Raw genomic sequence first — 19,458 nt, 5'->3', positions numbered from 1 at the left:
CGGCCCACAGCCAGCTCTTCACTCGGCTTTCTCCTGTGCAAATACAAAAGCATGTTATAAGCCATGGTCCAGACTCTGTAGGAACCAACTTTACGAGCATGGTTTGGTGGAGCTACAAGATAGCTGGTTCACCAGCAATACTGGGTTCCATCCCAGGGATCTATGCCCATAACCCCCTTCCTTCTTGGTGGAGTCTGTGTTGGACCACTCCAGGTCACCTCCCAGGGTGATTGTTTCTTCTCATCTGCAGAAGCCTGTTGTTTTCATGACAAGGTCACTCTTCTGCACCCAGTTGCTCACTGAGCTTGAGCCTTTACTGGCCTCCATGGTGGGCCTTCCCCCAGGGCACCAAGTGTGTGAGAGCAGGGGTCCTACTCCATCCGGGTGGCAGCTGATGCTGCAGGATTGTTTGGAATGTAGAAGAGGGAGGAAAGAGAAGAGCAGCCCCTTTGCCCACCTGCCTGTGGAGGTAGCTCTCTATTTCCCAGCCCTTCCCATAAAGTGGGCTGTGGGACTGGTCCCACTGGCAGAGCTTGCTGAGCCACCATGGTCTGTCTTTGGTGAGGAGCCTGTTGCTTGGTAGCCAAAGTCACCCTGTCCCAGCTGGCAGGACTCTTGTGGGCCACATGCAGCTCTGTCCTCTGAGCTCTGCAGAAATGACCTGTGGGAGCTGTAGCCTGAAAGCCAGTGCTGCATACCAGCTTTGCCTGGAAACCAGCACTGCACACCTGCTCAGCACACCAGCACTGTGCACTGATACCGCACACCTACACAGCATACCAGTGCTGCATACCAGCCCTGTGTGGCTCTGCCTCCATCACACTCTTGACTGTCCTGGGGAGGAGACTGCTCTCACTTCCCAGCTGGTAGCTGATGCCAGGTTAACCATTAACTCCCAGCTCCTAGGCCTGCTTTGTTTTCAGGGCACTGCGAAGCTGCTCACCGTGGCCTTTCCTGTGCCGCTCTGGTGATGTTTCTCGTGGGGTTCTGCTGGGGTCTGAGCATCCTTTCCTGCCTGCAGGCAGCTGCACAGTGGGGCTGTGGCCCATGAGGCCTTCACGGTGTGTGGACAGCATGAGAGAGGGTTGTCCAGGAGCAGGACATGGCTGTGGTGGTGAGGGAGGGGACAGGCATGTGGCCAAGGCTGTGCACTGCTGCACGCAGGACACCAAGGTTCCTCTCCGGGTACTCTTTGGAGTGCTCCTTTCAGGTAGGTACCTGAGGAGCGTGAGATCAACCAAATAGGTTGGTGACCCCCCCAGAGTGAGAGAAGTCCTTCAGGAGATGGGTCAAAGGGTGCCCAGTGTGCACCAGGAGTACCTCCATGGCGTGCATGGCAGGTGCCTGTCTGCAGCACGGCCCCTCTACCTGGCTGGAAATGGATCATCTCCAGCCCAAGGATATGTGTTGGGTCACTGCTGCCTCCCTTACCAGCCCTGTCTCCTCCCCACATCCTGCTCATTGCTTCTTGGCACTGTGAAATAGGAAACTCCTGAGTGCTTCCTCTGCAGAGAGCTCCACAAAAATTCTGGAGGTCAAGTCCCACTCCAAGGCAGCCAGCCTGAGCAAGGGCACAGGTCAAAGAGCTGCTGCAGTCACCCTTCCTCTCCTCACATTTGCAGTAGCCCTGGCACTCACTGGGGCTGTGCCTCAGGCCCAGGACAGGACGGTGGTAATGCTGATTGCCAGAGGAGAACTTCATATCCTCCCAGCGGTCATTCTGGTGTGGCCAGGGCCCCTTCCCTGCTACTCCCTGCCAAGCACAGAGGGACTGTTTAAAAAACATCCTACCAGCTCTGAGCTGAGCTAGGAAGAGTTCACATTGAGTACATCAAGAGTGTGCCGGTGTGTTTTAATCAGTACTTGCTCTCAGCAGCAGCAGGGAGCGGCGTAAGCAACTGCGCATCTCCTGGGTGGGTGAGTGGGTGGCAGGCAAGAGCAACGACAGCTTTTGAAAGAGGAGGGAGAAACCTGAAACTCCACTGGCATAGTGTCCTTCCCAGGGGAAGATTTCTGCTGAGCACCCAAGGATGCAGGAGAAATCCTGGCAGCAATGGGCAGTGCTGAATGGCAGCAGCTCCCAGTCCCTCCAACTGCAAGCCAGCATGGGGGGCTTGCCCTCTCCTCAATGGTTACCACCTGGCTGGGGCTTGCATTTTTCTGGTTCTGAAATCCTGAATCTTCTTCACTAAGGTGTCTTCAGGAGGCTGGTGCAGTGCTGAAAAGAGAGGTGTCTGCTGTGTGGGCGTGTCCATGTACAGGGACCTGAGTCCTGCATGACCCTCTACAGCCTGGGACCTGGCACATAGGCAGCTGCACTGACTGTGGAGCCCTGGATTAGAGTCTGCTGGTAGTGCACAAACCGCCTGTGCAGACCAGCAGGGGAGGGCACTTCCTGCCTTCAGATATTGGGAGCAAGCTATTTTTGGAAACCCTGTATAACCGAAGTAAGTGGACTGTGGGTCTTCTCTGCAGTTTCATTTCTCCTAATTTAGCACTCAGAAATGTGTTTAATTAAGAAGTTACTTAGATGAACATTTATAGTCACGCTTACATAGTGAGAATACTTTATATTCTGAGCTCTTATATTGATTTATAACATTTTTTCTTTCAGAGTGAGATTGCCTCTGTTCAAAGGAACGATAACGTACCAGAAATACACAGGTCTACACCGTTCACCCAGACTAAGCAAAGCTTTCACCTAAAAGAAATAAAATAAACATGGCAGAATTTACAGGTTACAAGGAAACCTCAAATCGGCACCTACGTTTCAAGTTGCAGAGCCTTAGTCGCCGCCTTGATGAACTGGAGGAAGCAACCAAAAATCTGCAGAAAGCAGAGGATGAACTGCTTGACCTCCAGGACAAAGTTATCCAGGCAGAAGGCAGCAACTCCAGCATGCTGGCTGACATCGAAGCCCTGCGGAAAAGAGTACTGAAGATTGAAGGCAAGGATGAAGAAATTAGAAAGGCTGAAGAGCTTTGCAGATTAATGAAAGAAAAACTTGAAGAGGAGGAGAGCCTCACTCGAGAGCTGAAGTCAGAAATTGAACACCTTCAGAGGAGAATGGCAGAGCTGGAGAAGCTGGAGGAGGCCTTTGGGAGGAGCAAGAATGACTGTACACAGCTGTGTCTTAGCCTCAATGAAGAAAAGAACTTGACCAAAAAGATATCTACAGAATTAGAAATACTTAGAGTGAAAGTGAAAGAACTGGAAGCATCTGAGGACAGGCTAGATAAAACTGAGCAGAGCTTAACGGGTGAGCTAGAAAAGCTGAAATCCTTAGCTATGAGCTTTATCACAGAAAGAAAACATTTTAATGAAAGAGAAAAGCAGAATGAAAAAATAATCCAGGAGCTAACACAGAAACTAGAACAAAACAATAAACTAAATAGGGCAGATCAAACTAGAAATGCATCCAACTTGCTAGAAAGGTCATCCAACAATCTCCTGGACAGAAATGATTTGAGAATTGAAGATGACTTGACTTCTGCACTGCCTTCTAAGGAGACCAGGAGGAAGGGAAGTGTGGATTACCTGAAACATGTAGAAAATGAAACCAGGAATAAATCAGAAAACCAAAAGAATAAAAACCAGGAAGACAACAAAGTGAAAGATCTCACCCAAGAAATTGAGAAACTTAAAACTCAGATCAAACGTTTTGAATCTTTAGAAGAAGAACTTAAAAAAGTAAGAGCCAAAAACAATGACCTGCAAGACAGTTACTTGAGTGAACAGAATAAAAACAAACTCTTAACAGGTCAGCTAGAAGAAATAAAAATGCAAATAAAAAAACAGAAAGATCTGGAGAACGGCGAGGTTGAAAATGAAGATACAAGCTTTACCAGCAGGGGAAAACATGACCGACCTAAATACAGAGGTGTCACGGCTGACTTGACAGCTGCCAAGCACAAGCCAAGGGAGCTCTCGCCACAGCAGCGCCGGGAAAGAGCACGGAACAGAGACTTCTCTGTCAGTAATGACAGTTACAGCCATGGTGGTAAGCAGGTGCCCAGTTCAAGCTTAATGAACAGAAAAGTGGGAAAAACATCTGGTGCATCTGCCCTTTCAGACGCTGCTGTCACAGATACAAAAAGACTGGAAGAGAAATCTTTAGTTTCCACTATTTCTCCTGGTCAGAAGGAAGGCTACGTCATGCAGAATGAGGGGAGGAGATCCAAAGAGCAGCCATCTGTCCTCAGCCGATATCCTCCTGCTGCACAGGAGCAGAAGTCTTGGAAAGCACCTTCCAAATCTGTTGGTGACACAAGCCTGAGATCCAAGGCTGAAAAGCCATCTCAGGTGCTCCGTGGCAGCTGCCAAAATGGTGCTGACACACGGGATGAAAAGTCAAGTAAAGAAGAATCAGTGGTTTCTTTGGCTGAGAAGCTGAAAACAAGCCAGGCTGAAGTTAGTGACTGCACGGGGGACACGCAGCTCGCAAGGGGTAACCACACCTCTTCCAATGGCACAGCTTCGGCATACAGGTACCATCTGTCCTCCCATGTGTCAGCCTCAGACTCTACTGGCTCTAAAGTAGAAGCAGTGAACACTTTTGCTGCATCACACAGACAGCCCTTGGAGGGGAGGGCTAAAAGGGCAATAATCTCCCAGGAAAAAGAAGTCACAGACACATCTCTTGAAAGTGTGAAGTTTTCAATACTAACAAAGCGTTCCCATCGCTCCAGGAGTCAGGAAGACATTCTGCAGATTCTCACAGGTTTTGATAAAGAAGAGACAGAGCAGTCTTCAAGTTCAGCAACAGATCATGTAAACGTGGGTTTAAAAACTGACTCCAAGACAATTCAGAGTAACCAGGAAAAGCTTAATTCAGATGAAGAATCAGGAAGAGGCAAAAAAACAACCACTCAGTCAGATTTTGAGACAAGAAAGAAAGTCAGTTCCAAGCAGTTCTCCAATTCTAGAGGAGTTTTTAGAGCATCACTTTTTGAAAATGAGAAAAACACTGTAAATGATGAAGACTCCACCAAGTGTATAAAACCATCGGATGCCAGCACCGGAGGATTGAAATCCAGAAGGTCGTTCAGCCCGAGAGAAGCTCTGAGGTCAAAAGCCATCATTAAACCTGCAATTGTTGAGAAGGATATGAAGGCAGTCATGGGAGGGACTGTTTCGGAGGCAGAGTCAGAAAAACAGAAGTCTGTTTTTAAAATGGTAACAAATAAAATGACAAGCAGCATCACAATCTTCCCTTCTGAGCCAACAGCTCCAAGGACCACTGCAGATATACCAGCAAAGGAAAGGCATGTTACCAGCAGCAACATCAGAGCAACCTCAAATGAGCCTTCACCATCAATAACAAACAATGTCCCCACACCCTTTGAGATATCGATTAATAAAAGTGCTCTGAAATTATCTGAGATGGACAGAAGTGGAGAGGCAGTGCCGAGAAGTAAAGCTGAAACAGTGGTCTCCAGAAGCAGCATTATGCTAAAGACTTCTGAACTCACAGAGAGGAACAGTGAACTGCCTTCAGAGACAATCAGCTGGAAGAGCCATGGCTCTTCAGATGCAGCTTCATCTGAAACAAAGCATGCCGCTATGAGAAGTTCCTGGAGAACAAGACAAGGCTTACATTCCCTGGAGGACTCTCAAACTGAAGTGGAGAAAAGTGCAGCTTCCAGTACTACAAACTTGTGGAGGTCCTCAGTGGACCTCTCCGAAGTGGAAGGGAATAGTGCAAGAACAGACTCCCTGGAGCAGGCCTCAGCAAGGACCAGTGCCACGGCTAATTCTTGGAGTGCCCCTGAACTGGGGTCCCGAAGGACCAAAAGTAACTTAAGTGCATCTGAACTGCTGACACGCAGGAGCTATGCAAGTGATCCTACAGCAGCTGCTGCTTGGCACCGGACTGCGCTACCTGTAAGTATCCTGTGTTCAACACTCTTCTCTTTCAGTTGATGAGGTTTTCCACATTGCCTGGTAGTTGTAGGATGCGTGATTTGAAATTCTTACAGCTTATTTCCTAAGCGCTGCCTCTCCCAGCTTCTGCTATCTTCAGTGCAGCATCTCATATGTGAATTACCAGATTTAGCCTTATTGAAATTAGATCCATCTGCTTTGGGTCTTGTACTGCCATATGAATAACTACATAGTAGCATTTAGTCTTGCCAAGATTAGAGAAGACATAGTCGTAGCTTAAGTAGGACATGGTATGCTTTTCAGAGTGGCTTTGCATGGCATTTTTGACTTGGAGTAGCAATGAAAAAATGCTGGAAGTGAGCAGACTTGAGTGGGGCTGTACCTCAGGCAGAGCTGTAGCTCTAATGGCAGCTGTAGAGATAGAGCTCTTTTTGGTAAGAACTGCATGGTGTCCTCACGTGAAACCAGACTCTGGTCTGGAAATGCTCCCTGGGCATTTCCTAAACAGCTGAGTGGTAACACAAGGCTGCTCCCTCCTTGGTCTGTGCCCATATTCTACAAGGATGGCTGTGCTCTTTTCCTGTTCCTTTGGCTGGTACCAATGAGGAGTGTCCCTCAAAGCAGTGACACATGTAGATATCTGGTCTGGTGAGCTGTGTTTGCCACTGGAGCTGCAGGCTCTGGCAGATTTCAAGTGAGCTCACTGCCCTCCAGGCCATTAAACACCACACTAGTTCTTGCTGCAACTCCTGCCTCTGCTATTCATTTAGCGCTGCTCTGAGCAGCTGCTGCCGTTGCCAGTCTGCAGGAAAAACCCAGCTGGGTTATCCAACAGTGCTGGTGACAGAGGGGACAGATTTCTAACTGAATGATTCTGGCATTGACGAAGATGAGGCAGTGGAGATAGGAAGGGAGTTTTACATTTTCAAAACTTCTACTTCTCTGATGATGAGAAGCACAGAAGAATTTGTACTCTGCTTTGCAGAGAGCCTGTCACTTGGTGTTACAAAGTGCAGGCTGACCTTCCAGCTATATTGTGACACTGAGAATACATCATCTCCCTGGCCAGGGTGGGTTACAGGCAATCTGTACTGCTCTTTCATGAATCCAAGCAGAGCTGATATGATTGAAGTTGCCCTTTTGCATAACAACAGCTTATGTGCTTGGGAAATGGGAGATCCATTCCCGGGCCTCCCTTTATCCCAGGAGTTTCAATTCACAGCACCCACAACCTTAACTCTCACAGCTGACTTGACTCTCTCCGCTTGCAGCTGGGTTCACATGTGGTTGGTCATGGAGCTGTAAACAGTAGGCACTGATTTCTTTTCCATTTTCCCCAGGGCTGAGTGTAGCTCTGCAGTATGTTCTGCAGGTACTCTCAAGGTCACTGTCAAATCAAATTTGCCAGCTATGTGGTGTACATTCACAGCAGCTGAAGTGTACCTCACAGCACAACCTGACCTCTGTGTGGTTATCCCAAGTTATCCCAAGGACTAGCTGGCTTCCAGCCTTGCCCATGTCTCCAGGGACAGGCAGTAAGGAGAACAACCGCGTCATTAAGTTCACACAGGGCTGCTAAGAGTTGAGCTCAGTCTCTCTGGTGCAGTCTCTCTCTGCATCACTTTGCAATAAACTCACCCTTGACACTACGTAGTCACAAACCTGAATTCTTGGTCATAAAGTAAGTATGTTTTTAGCTTGTAAATGAGGAGTATGAAGTTAACCTAAAAGACTGTAGATACATAGGTGTACTAGATATACCAAATGGTATGTATTTGGGCAACTTAAATTATTGCATATGCCCTTGGAAAAGAACCCTTTGAAGGGTATCTTCAGGCTTATAATATGCCTCATATCACAGCAGGCTGTTTCTGCTGGGATTTATGTTTCATTTAAAGATGTAGCTGTTTCTCTGGCAGAAGGCTGGGCACTGATCTGTGCTGACATTCAGCTGTCCTGTGCAGGTATCGCTGTCATCTCTTTCCAGCTCTGCTGTCCACAGTGGAGATTCCCTTAACAATCTTATTTGGGAAACACAAGACCTGTGCTGGTTTTGCCAAAATCCGTGTGCCTCTCCTCCGTTACAGCCTTCCCTTCCTTGCTGCTGATGTAGGCAAATGTCCCTAATGAAGCTACAGGAGTTATTGACAGTCCTTTGCAATACCTGTGCTGCAGAAGCAACAGTTCTCTGTAACACTGCTTTGGGAGCTCCAGGGAGCAGGATGGGTGCTGCAGCCTGGGGACCAGCTCCCTCTGGTGCTGGCAGTCAACCTCCTCAAGCTCCCTAAAGACCTGAGGCAACACAAGACCTTGAGCAGTCATTCTGTTGGGCTTCATGGTTCAGATAGTGAAGTCGATATTTCTCTGATCTGATGTTTGACTGATGAAAATTAGTGCGAAGGCACGGGCAGGCAGTGAGCAGATGAGCAGCAGCAATGCCAGATGAATGCGTAGTTTTCTTATGCCTCTGACATTAATAGAACTGGAGCTGGGCTGTGTGCTGCACATATTAGACAAAACCTTAAAGGCAGGCTTGTCTTCAAAGGAAGCCTTCATACCTTCTTATGATGGGTGGCTCATCCCTGACAATGTCCAGGGATGTGCTGCCTCTCGCCCCTTCTCTCCCCTGCTTTGGGGACTGATGTGCAGTGCATCTGTGATGGGTTGACCCTGGCATGATGCCAGGCTCCCACCAAAGCCCCTCGATCACTCCTCTCTGTAACTGGACACGGGAGAGAAAATGTGATGAAAAGTTCATGAGGGGAGAAAAGGGCAGGGAGAGATCACTCACAGATTACTGTCACAAGCAAAAAGAGACTTGACTTGGAGAAATTAATTTAATTTATTACCAATCAAAATTAGAGCAGGATAATGAGAAGTAAAACAAATCTTAAAAACACCTTCCCCCTACACCTTCCTCCTTCCTGGACTCCCCTTTCTACTTCCAGGACTCCACCTCCTCACCCCCAGTAATGTAAGGAGATGGGTAATAGGGGTTATAGTCAGTTCATCACATGTTGTTTCTGCCACTGCTCCAGGAGAGGAGTCCTTCCCCTTCTCCAGCGTGGGATCCCTGCCCTGGGCTACAGTTCTTCATGAACTTTTCCAACATGGGTCACTTTTCCATGAGGTGCAGTCCTTCAGGAACAGGCTGCTCCAGCATAGGTCCCCCAAGGGGTCACAAATCCTACCAGTATATGAGCTCCTCTCCTCACAGGTTAGCAGGACCCTACTCCATAGTGGGCTTCCCACATGGTCACAGCTTCCTTTGGGATCCACCTGCATTAGGGGCTCCTTCACAGGCTGCAGGTGGATCTCAACACCCCTGTGGACCTCCACGGGCTGCAGAAGGCTGCTTCACCACAGTCTTCACCATGGGCTGCAGGGGAATCTCCGCTCCAGTGCCTGGAGCACCTCCTCCCCGTCCTTCTGCACTGACCTTGGTGTCTGCAGAGCTGTTTCTCACATATTCTCACTCCTCTCTTCCCTGGCCACAATTACTTCTGTACAGTGACTTTTTTTCCTTATTAAATGTTATCATAGAGATGCTGTTACTTTTTCTGATTGGCTCAGCCTTGGCCAGTGGCATGTCTGTCTTGGAGCCAGCTGGCACTGGCTTTGATGGACATGGGGAAAGCTTCTAGCAGCTTCTCACAGAAGCCAGCCCAGTAACTCCCCCCTACCAAAACCTGGCCACAGCAAACCCAACACAGCATCCATCGTCTTTTCACTCCTGCTGACTCCACATAAGCTTCTACTTAAGCAGCCAGCTACATCACATCAGTGGTTTCATCTTTCCTTGGACCTCGGTAACCTTGTCCAAGGGATCTATTCTGTTTTGTGATTCTGCATCCATAACTTGGGTTAAAATTACTGGATTTTTTAAAATATCTTTATGAAATAGTACATAAGTGAGGCCATGCCCTAGCTGGTCTGGTGCCCCAAGTCCCTCTTTGCCAAAGGGACTCAAGACAGTACCTCACACCACAAACCCAGGACTAGAAGCCCAGCGTTATTCCAGGCCCTTCAGAGTCCCCAGGTCCCAACCCTTTTTATTTTCCTTTGCACAGGATGAAAGCAAGGATTTTGTGTCCAGTTCCAGGAGGAAGCAGTACAGCTCTTCTGAGTACCTCTTACAGGCTGACATTCCAGGGAAAAGGCCAGCCACCAAGGTGGAGCTGCAGGACCCTGAATCCAACTCCCCTGCACAACCAGGTCTTCAAGCAGAGGAGCAGGTATGTGAGGGGAGGTAGTTACAAAGCAAGAAGACAATATCTGAACTGACCTCCAAGTAACATAACTTAGAGAGCTTGTCCAAAAAGAAAGTATACCTTGTAGAAAAAATCCAGTCTGAACTTAGCACTTCCCAGGGGTGGAGTGGCTGCTGTATTTTCTGTTGTAAATTTGTTTCAGCTAGCTTTATGGCTAAAAATATTCTCCAAGGACTAAGAGGCACTGCATCTAGTCATGCTGTGGTACACGAGTCAATCAGGGATGGAAAAAAACATTTGGAGAGACAAAAGCAGAGTCCCAGCTTCAGCTGGCTGCTGTATTACTGGAGTGCTTCTCTGCTGCTACATACTTGCTGCTCTGCTTCCTAAAATACATCCTTCTGGACACACAACTGCAAAATGGCCCACATTATAGTGACTATGACTTATGGTCTGAAATATGAAAAAAGTATGTATTACAGCCTCTTCACAAGGGGCTTCCTTCTGAGTGTATAGAGGTCCAGGCAGACATTAATTCTCAGGTGCACAGGCATGCTTGTGTCTGTACAAAAGACTTCCTTTTTCTCCTGGCATTCCCTCTTGGCCTGTGCAGCTGCCGAGAGCAAAGTGTATCTTTCAATTTATGGATCGTCTACAGCAGGAAATACGTAAGACCCCAAACCCGTTGCCAGTGTATGTCATTGACATGCACAGTTGCTGAGTCTTGCCATGAGAGCATCAGGACTGCAGCAAGGCAGCTGAATGCCCTACAGAGTCATACCTTATGGTGAGTGCTACAGAATTAAGATCCCGGAGGTCCATGGTCCCAGCTGACCTTCGCAGACTGGCACTTGAAGAAAGGTAGTGTTGGCAGCAGAGGTTAGTGAACTGACACTGTCCTTGTGGGTAGCTGAGGAAAGAGGCACCCCAACAATGCTCTTATGTGGTCATCAGGAGGTGTTACGTAGGTAATATTCACCTGGCCCGGTGCAGAGTCCTATACCTGAGACTGTGTTGTGCTTTCTTTGTCTGCACAGACTGGATCAACAGCAAATATAAACTTGGGTAACATCCCTGTAACATACACACCATCATCTGGTTCTGCTGTCTTGCCCAGACCTCCACCAGCTGTAGCAGAAGCCTGAACACCACAAAAGGTGTGCTCGACATTAAATCAACTCCAGCGCCTCTGTTGTCAGGTGTTCTGCATCCCACTTCCAGGACCCACATGCTGGATGTGGAAATGGGTGCGGGGTATCCTACAGTATAAAAAAAGCTATGTGAGGCAGGGCCAGGTCCCTTTGCTTTGGGCTTATTCCCAGCTGGCAGAACCTCTGTCTTCCAAACCCATCCTGTCACTGCTCTTCCCCACCCCACCATTGGACTGGGATCCTGGTGGGATTTGGGGTAGTTGCCAAAGGCATTTGCAATCCTTTTCCGCAGAGTAGAAATGCTTGCAGGGCAGCTGCAGGTCCTGGCCAATCTGTGACGCTGTGGGTTGTCTCTTACAGGGCACTTCCCGGGCCTGCCGGACATCTCGGAGATGAGCTGCATTCCCTTCTGGTCAGTGAAAACAGTGGAGCAAGAGGCAGAATAGTACCAAGCTCACAGGCATCACACCTGTTTGTAACCTCTCCAGAGGCTTCAGGTAGTCTGAAACCAGTTTTGTAATGCGATTTGAAAGGTACAGGAGCTTTACCAGTGAATTCTTCTTCTTCATTGCTGAAGAGGCAGCTGCAGAGACTTTGCTCAGGGGACTCCCTTTTCTCATCTCTGTACCTGCAATCTTAATCTTCCATAAGTCTGTCTCCATATGGAAACTCTGACTACATAGCCTCTCTGAACAATGGTACTCCCTGGACAAGAGAGAATTTTTTGTTAACAACTTACATTCACACAAGATCCCAGCAGTGTCCCTATGACTACATCCAGCCCATGACAGCTGTCCTCCACAATCGAAAGCTTTCAGTTCCTAGAGACATTTTGCATTCTCCTAATACCTCCTTTTGGCTGGGGTAGTGGTCACCTCAGTGTTCCCAGCACCCTCTCTCTCTAGGCAGGAGGAGACCATTCCCCACTGGTTGCTTGTTGCTTTACACACTGAGAGGGAAGGAGAACAGAAAATGTTGTTTAGAAGCAGTTTGTTCCCTGTTGCTGTCAGTCTCTGCAATGAGCCTTGCATGACCTACTCATCACCAGTTGAGATCCCGCACCAAGAAGTCATCCAGTGAGCCAAACCAGTGTTGCAGCAGCAACAGTTCCTCCTGCCTGGGACTGGAGTGCCATTTACCTGAAGCTTTATGTCTGTCACACTCTGCAAGCAACAGCTCTGCAGCTCATTTTTAGCAGTTGAGCCATAAGAGAAAAAGAAACAAGTGCTTTTCCTCACAGACAAGCAGAATGTCCTTGTTCCTTCCCAAAACAGAGTGGAGACAGCAGGATTGAACCCTAAGCTGATCTCCAGTATGGCTACAGCCTTGATCTGTGCTCTATCTGCCATCTACTGTGCCTGGGACTCAAGTGTGGTCAGAGACTGCTTCAAATACAAGAGATGTGTCCCCCTGTCAGTGCCCCCAGGCCACGGAATGCAGTTGGTGTCACTGTCAGGCAGACACTGCCCCTGCAGCTCCAGGAGGTGCTCAGGTGCTGGAGCAACATCTGCCCTGAGCAGGGTTATTGCTCCTGGCTTGCACAGGCAGGGCTTGGCTAGTCCTTCTTTTCTATTCCACCCGCCAGCTGCTGGGCTGGCCTGTACACAAACAGCACTGACCCCCCCCAGTGCTTCCTGCTGTGCTTGTGCTTTTCTGCAGAGGGACAGGGATAATACGCCAGAAGGAAAAGGTCCCTGATCTGTTTCTGAGGTCCTGTGGAAAGAGCTGCACCCCAGCAGCTCCCATGTCTGAGTTGCACCCCACACTCATTCCCATATCCCGCCTCCAGAGAAGCATGTACCACAGCTGTGTGCCTGCCTGTACTGCGCATCCCTGTGCTGCAGCTCCTCCCTGGCTGCAAAATATCTATGAAAACACAAAGATGTGTTTCAGTGACATGATTATTTTTTATGAAGATTGTTTGGAGGAAGGGAAAAATTATTTTTGAAAAAAAGTGTTTCCTTTTGCAATTTTTAAGATGTTTTCCCAAATTCATATTTTTAACCCTTCGTTTTATTCTTTTATATGTCATGACGTATAAGTCTCAAGTTGCATAACAAGACAAAAAGATAATGCTTCTAAATTAGTACTGAGTGGCAGCTCTATAATAATCTTTAAATTATATTAAAATAAATTATATGAACCACTCTCTGTTACCATTGACATGGTAACAGTGCTAGTAGAACAAGATAATGGGGAAAAAATTTAAATTCAAAATCCAAACTAAAAGAAAGTGAAATTCTGAAGCTAAATTCAGATTTCTGAACTGCTTCCCCATGTGTTTATCAGGAAGGATTGGAAATCCTTGCAGATTGTTCAATCTGAAACCACAGTTTCTTTGTAACAATCCTGTGCAATGGCCATGTCCCTCCTAAGCACCCTGCTCTGCTCAGCACTCACTGTATGTCAGGATCACTGCCACCACCCAAAATCAGATGGATTGCCAGCAGCACTCGTCTTCCGATGCTGTGCTGCCCCCACAGCAGATCCGACCCTGCAGCCTGCCCAGCAGTGCCCAGCTCAGCACTGCTCCACGGGGCTGCTGCAGCCTGTCCACCGCAGAGTGCTGCCTCTCTTTACCCCTTCTTTTCATGTTCCCCTCAAAACTAAACCTACTGTCTCAGCAGTCCAAATGCCTCATGCAGTACCTGCTTGCTTAACCTGGAAGCAGCTGGGAAGCCCCTTGGCATGTAGCTGCCTCTTCAGTTGTCACAGGGATTATTTCCTTCTCTGTGCGTTCCCGAACCTGCTGCTAAGCAGCTCTCCAGCTGTATAACCTGTACCAGTCACAGTCACCATGGGCATTGCGGTTGCGCCTCCAGAGAGCTGGCATGTTGGGGGGCTCCCCTTGCCCTGGGTCACTGCTGCCCAGGACTTGCAGCTTGTCGTACACACCGCGGGACAGCATGTACTGCACTGTACAAGTATTGCTTTGGGCAGCAACTGAATGACTTTCCCCCCAGTCCCCACCCCATCCTGCTGCAGGATACTGGTCCACATCCCACGGGACACCCCTACTCATCTACCAGCCCTCTCCTCATCTTCTTGATACGGATACAGCTTCGCATGGTGCTCCCAAAGCTCCATCCAAGGGAACTGGTTTCAGTCCTGGCCAGGAAGTCTCTGCATCCCTGTGACACAACATGCAGGATAAACACAGGTTTCCCTGTGCCTACCCACAAAACACTGGCTTATTCATCAGCTTTTCAACCCCACAGCTCACCCAGAAACCCCTGTGTCTAAATTGCAAGGAAAGAACCACCAGCAACAATAGCTGTTGGGTTTTCCACTTCTGTCATCCAGGACCAGGCTTTGCTGGAGCAACTAGAGGGCTTCACCTTGTTGCTCAGCTGGCTTATCCACAGCTGCTGCCCCAGCAGTGCAGAGCTGCTGGGCACTGTCTGCTCTCCTCAAGTGCTTCTCACAAGGTAACATCTCTCCTTTCTCCAGCTGCTTCAGTCATTTGTTCAATATTTTACAGCAGATACGTTGAACTCCTGCTCTAGGCTCAGTCTCACTGCTTGTAAATACTGGACACAGATGTCACACTGGTTGTTTTTACCACAACCAAGATTAAATCTGAGAAAGAAAACCCTCCCTAGAACAGAAAGGGGCCATGCCCTCTGGTCAATGAGTGCAATAGGAGCTGATTGTATTATTAACCTTATAGCAATGACTTCAGGAAACACAATGTGTTTACTCAAATTGCACACTTTTTTTGAACAGCTGTAAAATAGAGTATATGTGTAAATATTGCCATCACTGAAGAAGTATTTGTAATTTTAGCATATAAATATAACCGGCTTTTCAGTAGGCTTGATGATGCACAAGGCCACGCATCGAGCCCTTGGGTAATTCCAAAGTTGTAAATGTATTTGCTGTACAGAGGAAGTGTGTCAGTGCTCGCTGCTCCCAAGGACCCTGAGCTGCTGGTCCCTTTTGGAGAGCCAGTGGCTTTCCCCAGAAGGGCTGGTGCCAGCCTGAGGGGCAGCAGCTTGCTGCTTCACAGAACAGCTTCCTTCACACCCAGAAACACCTCTGCAGCGCGCAGAGCTGCCTCTCCAGCCGCTCGGGGAACGTGGGTGTGACAGCTTGGCCATGTGCCCACTGGTGCTGGGCAGTGGGCCTGGCTGAGGGGAGCCCTGTGGCCCTCCCACAGATGGGACCTCCAGCAAGGGAAAAGGGCAGGAAGCACAGGGTGGGGTGGTGCACCTCAGTGCTTCAAGAGACACTTGACACAAGCACATTTCCTAACTACGGATCGAAGCAATAGTCATATTGGTGTCATCTCTAACATAGTAGACCTTATCTCTGCCACCCTTGCACAGCGTTGGAGTGATCAGGGCCCTGCTCCAGGCCAGCCTCCCACAGGCTGTGCTGTGTGCAAGAGAACACAAAGCCATTGTTTGCAGATGCCTCTGATGGTCAGAACCCAAGTCTCCCAAAGGATCATCCTCCTGGGCTGCCCCATGTGCAGTCCCAGCTCCTGCCTTGGGGAAGCAGCACTCCAGGCTGCATGGAATGTATTTTTAAGAGAATAAATCTATTTTTTTGTATTTGCAAACATATATTTGGGCTGGGGCAGCTTAGTTAGAAGACAAATAATGCAAGAAATCTTTTCATAATCACAGATTCATCTAAGTTAAGCAAATTTTCCAGGGTAACAGTATTGCCTTTATCCCTAAAACAAACTTTTGTGTCCAAAATAGAGCTATCAGCACTGTTCCACCCTTTCAGAACTTGCCTGTCTCAGCATGCTGAGTAGAGGAAAGCCAGTGCTTTCCTCCCTACGCTGCCCATGCAGAGGATACTGATGGTGCTCACCTCCTTCAAGTGACACAGTGCTCTTAGTCTGCATGCCAAATGTAAACACACACTTATCTGCATGTCTCTCCTGACTCAAACACTGTCAGCGCTACAGTATATAACCAATAAACACTTCTCTTTTTACGTGTGTGTGATGTGGTGTTTCCAGCAAGTGTTTTCTGCAAGTCCTGTTGCTGCCCCTCGGTGAGGCGTTGAGGCAGCCCTGGTTGGCAGCAGAGTGTGTGTGTGTGTGTGGGTCAGTGCAGGAGCTGAGCACCTTGTGCTTCATTCTGTGCCTGTGTTGAGGCGTATCTCACACACCCATTCCAGGCTGTATTTCGGGCATGGACAGTGCATACACAGCACAACCAGTTGTACACAGCCACTCTCCACTGTGGCTGGATGAGCTCAACATGGCATTGCTGAGAGTGGGGGAACAAGGGTGTTACTACAGAGGGAAAGAAGCCACCACTTGGTTAGAGCTCTTTCACTCCGTCAGTATTGATTGTAGTGAAACCAGGATCCGTTCGCCACCTGGAAGGCACTGGAGGATACAGAGGTCAGTACAAGTGGCAAATCTCCTTCATGATTTCTATTTCTCATGTGCAGGTACAGTTAGCACAGATACAGGTACAATTAGCACCTGTCACATTCAGGATGAGCCCCTGTGACTATAACTTGAAATACGTTGATTTGTAAGGGGGGTACCACACTTTATAGACAAAATTATTTTTCTTGTGTCTGGATTATTCTGTTTGCAAAACAGGATATGTTTCCAGCAGCTCTATGAAATGAGTTATTATGGACAGACATTTTAGGAGCCATCCATAGCTGTCGCTTCAGCTGCTGCTCCCTGGTTAGAGCCCATTAATGCGAGGTAAAGTCCTACAGAGATACCCTCCGTTAAATATTTGTCTAAGAAAACTAACTTCTGGCTTGGCTCTGAGCCCTTTCTGTCCCAGTTCACACAGGCAACTACTGAGCATCATTAAAGAGGTGGTTGTTTAACTGTAGCTACAACACAAATGCTGCTGTGTCTGGCCTGCTAAGAGCAGCAGAGACCTGTAAACATGTTAGTGAAGCGTTATTCTCCAAAGCTGTCAAATCTGCTGCCAAATCTGGCCTCATGGTTCAAGGCCAGGCTCACCACTGCTACGTGGGGACAGTGAGGAACGTGAACTGGACCACTGGCCACCCACCATGGCATTGCTGCTTAAAAGCCAGGAAATTTCACTTTTTCCAAAGCCTTTTTTTATTCTGATCTTTTTAATTAGTCACATCTGCTTGCTTTGGTGGGTTTAGGTGATCCTCCTGTTGCCTACAAACAGGTGTACTCTCTTGTTATTTCAGACACAAACCTCTCTGCTTTAGTCACACCTGTGAGAAGGTTGCTGCTCTATTTAATGGTGAGATGTTGAGCCAGATCCTGTGTGCTGCCCATGCCCAGGTCATTCCTGCTCCTGCCCTGGGTTCCTGATCAGCTGTTCACAGAAGGCAAAGCAGTGTCACACATTTACCTCTGGCATCACACCCAGAGCAGTGTGTACCCAAGCTGCAGAGGCAGCTCCCCTTTGCTGTGATTTACCTTGTAAAATAGCTGTTCAACATCGTTACCACCACCCCAATGGAAAGAACAAGCCCAATGCTCACAGCCTTGTAGAGAGGTGGGGAACACCCAGTGGCTCCGGAGCCAGCCCCGCTGACCTCTTGATGCCTTTAGCATGCAACACTGCTTCTCACCAGCACAGGGCATGCTGCCTGCCTATATCCAGCCATCCTGTTCCCAACATCCTTGTTAGTATCTTCAGTAACATGCTTTTCAGTCCAAGGATCTGAAACCCAGACTCATTCCTTGCTTTTGGCAGTTGCACTGATGGACATAATTGTTTTCAGTGTCTTGTCACAGAGGCTTACAAAATTGAGACAAATAATACATCCAAATGATTCCCAGTTCATATACTGATTCTAACCACCATCCTACTTGCGCTGAAGCTTCCTGCCACCCCCTCTGCTGGTTTCTTGGAATGTATTCACACCACTTGTGAATACATTCCATATGGCCATCCTTAAAGATGGGCCATAGAGAGGGCACAGACAATTTACAGGCTAATCCCAGAATAGTAGGAGATAATCAGGAATACAAGTGTCTGTTGGAGTTAGGTGAAGGTTCTACGAGCAGTTGATGGTTGCCACGAGCCTGGTGTCACAGATGCCAGGTGGGCAAAGGGTGTCATTGGTTCTGCTGCACATTAAGACAGAGAGGATCACAGCCAGCCAGCATTACTGCACCAGGAGTCAGCCAGCATTACTGCACCAGGAGTCAGCCCTGTGCCAGAGCTTTCCAGGCAGGAGGAGATAACCTTAACAAAGGCATTTTACCTATGTGCCTACATTTAATGACAGTTTCAAGCAGGGATTTCCAGGCTGGAGATGTCCTACTGTTCTTCCCATCCCAAATAGCATTGCCTGTTCTCCTGGTCCATGTAAAGTTTAACTGACAAGCACTGGCATTCTGGTTACGTGCACTGGAGCAATTGTTGCCGTCTCCTTTGGGGAGTTTAACACACCAGGAGGCATTCATGTACTGCAGTAAGCAGGCAGCAGTATCCCATTTGGTGCAGAGTTCACCCCGGGACGTTGGAACACAGTTCAGTACCTTCCAACCCCAGCCCGTCTCTGCCAGCAGGAAGAAAGATGGAATCCCAGACTTGCATCCCAGGCACGTGGTAACACGGTGCAGTGGGTTGACCCTGGCTGGAGGCCAGGTACCTGCTAAAGCCACTCTCTCACTCCCCTCTGCAACTGGACAGAGGAGAGAAAATACAACAAAGGATTCATGATTTGACATAAGGACCAGGAGAGGTCGCTTACTGATCACCATCATAGGCAAAACAGACTCAAAGCGGGGATATTAATGAGATTTATTACTAACAGGATCAGAGCAGAACAGTGAGAAATAAAAACACCTTCCCCCCATCCCTCACTCCTTCCACATTGTATCTCCTCCCCCCACCAGTGGTGCAGGGAGATGGGAATTGGGAGTTATGGTCAGTTGTTGTTTCTGCCGCTGCTCAGAGAGAGGAGTTGGAGTCCTTTCCCTGCTCCCTGTGGGGTCCCTCCCACGGGACACAGTCCTTCACCAACTTCTCCAGCGTGAGTCCATCCCACGGACAACAGTTCTTCACAAACTGCTGCAACGTGGATCACTTCTCCATGGGGTGAAGTCCATCAGGAACAAGCTGCTTCCATATGGGTCCTCCACAGGGTCACAAGTCCTACCAGGAAAACCTGCTCCAGTGTGGGCTCCTCTCTTCAAGGAGAGTTTTCAAGGTTAGTTTCATCATTTGAGCAAACCCTACTGTATCTTTGTTATTACACAGTCTTTCAGGTCCTGGTTGTTGATGCTG

The 19,458-nt window shown here is 48.4% G+C and overlaps 1 protein-coding gene across 2 annotated transcripts in view; it reads left to right on the top strand.

Annotated features, from left to right (window-relative positions):
• LUZP1 (leucine zipper protein 1) overlaps window positions 1–16,195 on the top strand; it is a 38,500-nt gene extending 22,305 nt beyond the window's left edge. For both annotated transcript variants that reach the window (XM_027713627.2, XM_027713628.2), the window contains exons 2-4: window positions 2,615–5,883; window positions 9,954–10,118; window positions 11,606–16,195. In XM_027713627.2, coding sequence (XP_027569428.1) covers window positions 2,722–5,883; window positions 9,954–10,118; window positions 11,606–11,641 — 3,363 coding nt within the window. In that variant the 5' untranslated portion in view covers window positions 2,615–2,721 and the 3' untranslated portion in view covers window positions 11,642–16,195. The remainder of the gene's footprint in view (window positions 1–2,614; window positions 5,884–9,953; window positions 10,119–11,605) is intronic.
• The last annotated feature ends 3,263 nt before the right edge of the window (window positions 16,196–19,458 follow it).

The sequence above is a fragment of the Pipra filicauda genome, unplaced genomic scaffold, assembly GCF_003945595.2.
Source record: "Pipra filicauda isolate LSUMZ 115617 unplaced genomic scaffold, ASM394559v2 scaffold431_size579624_pilon, whole genome shotgun sequence".
Classification (NCBI taxonomy): Eukaryota; Metazoa; Chordata; class Aves; order Passeriformes; family Pipridae; genus Pipra; species Pipra filicauda.
This window is presented reverse-complemented; position numbering and strand designations above follow the sequence as displayed.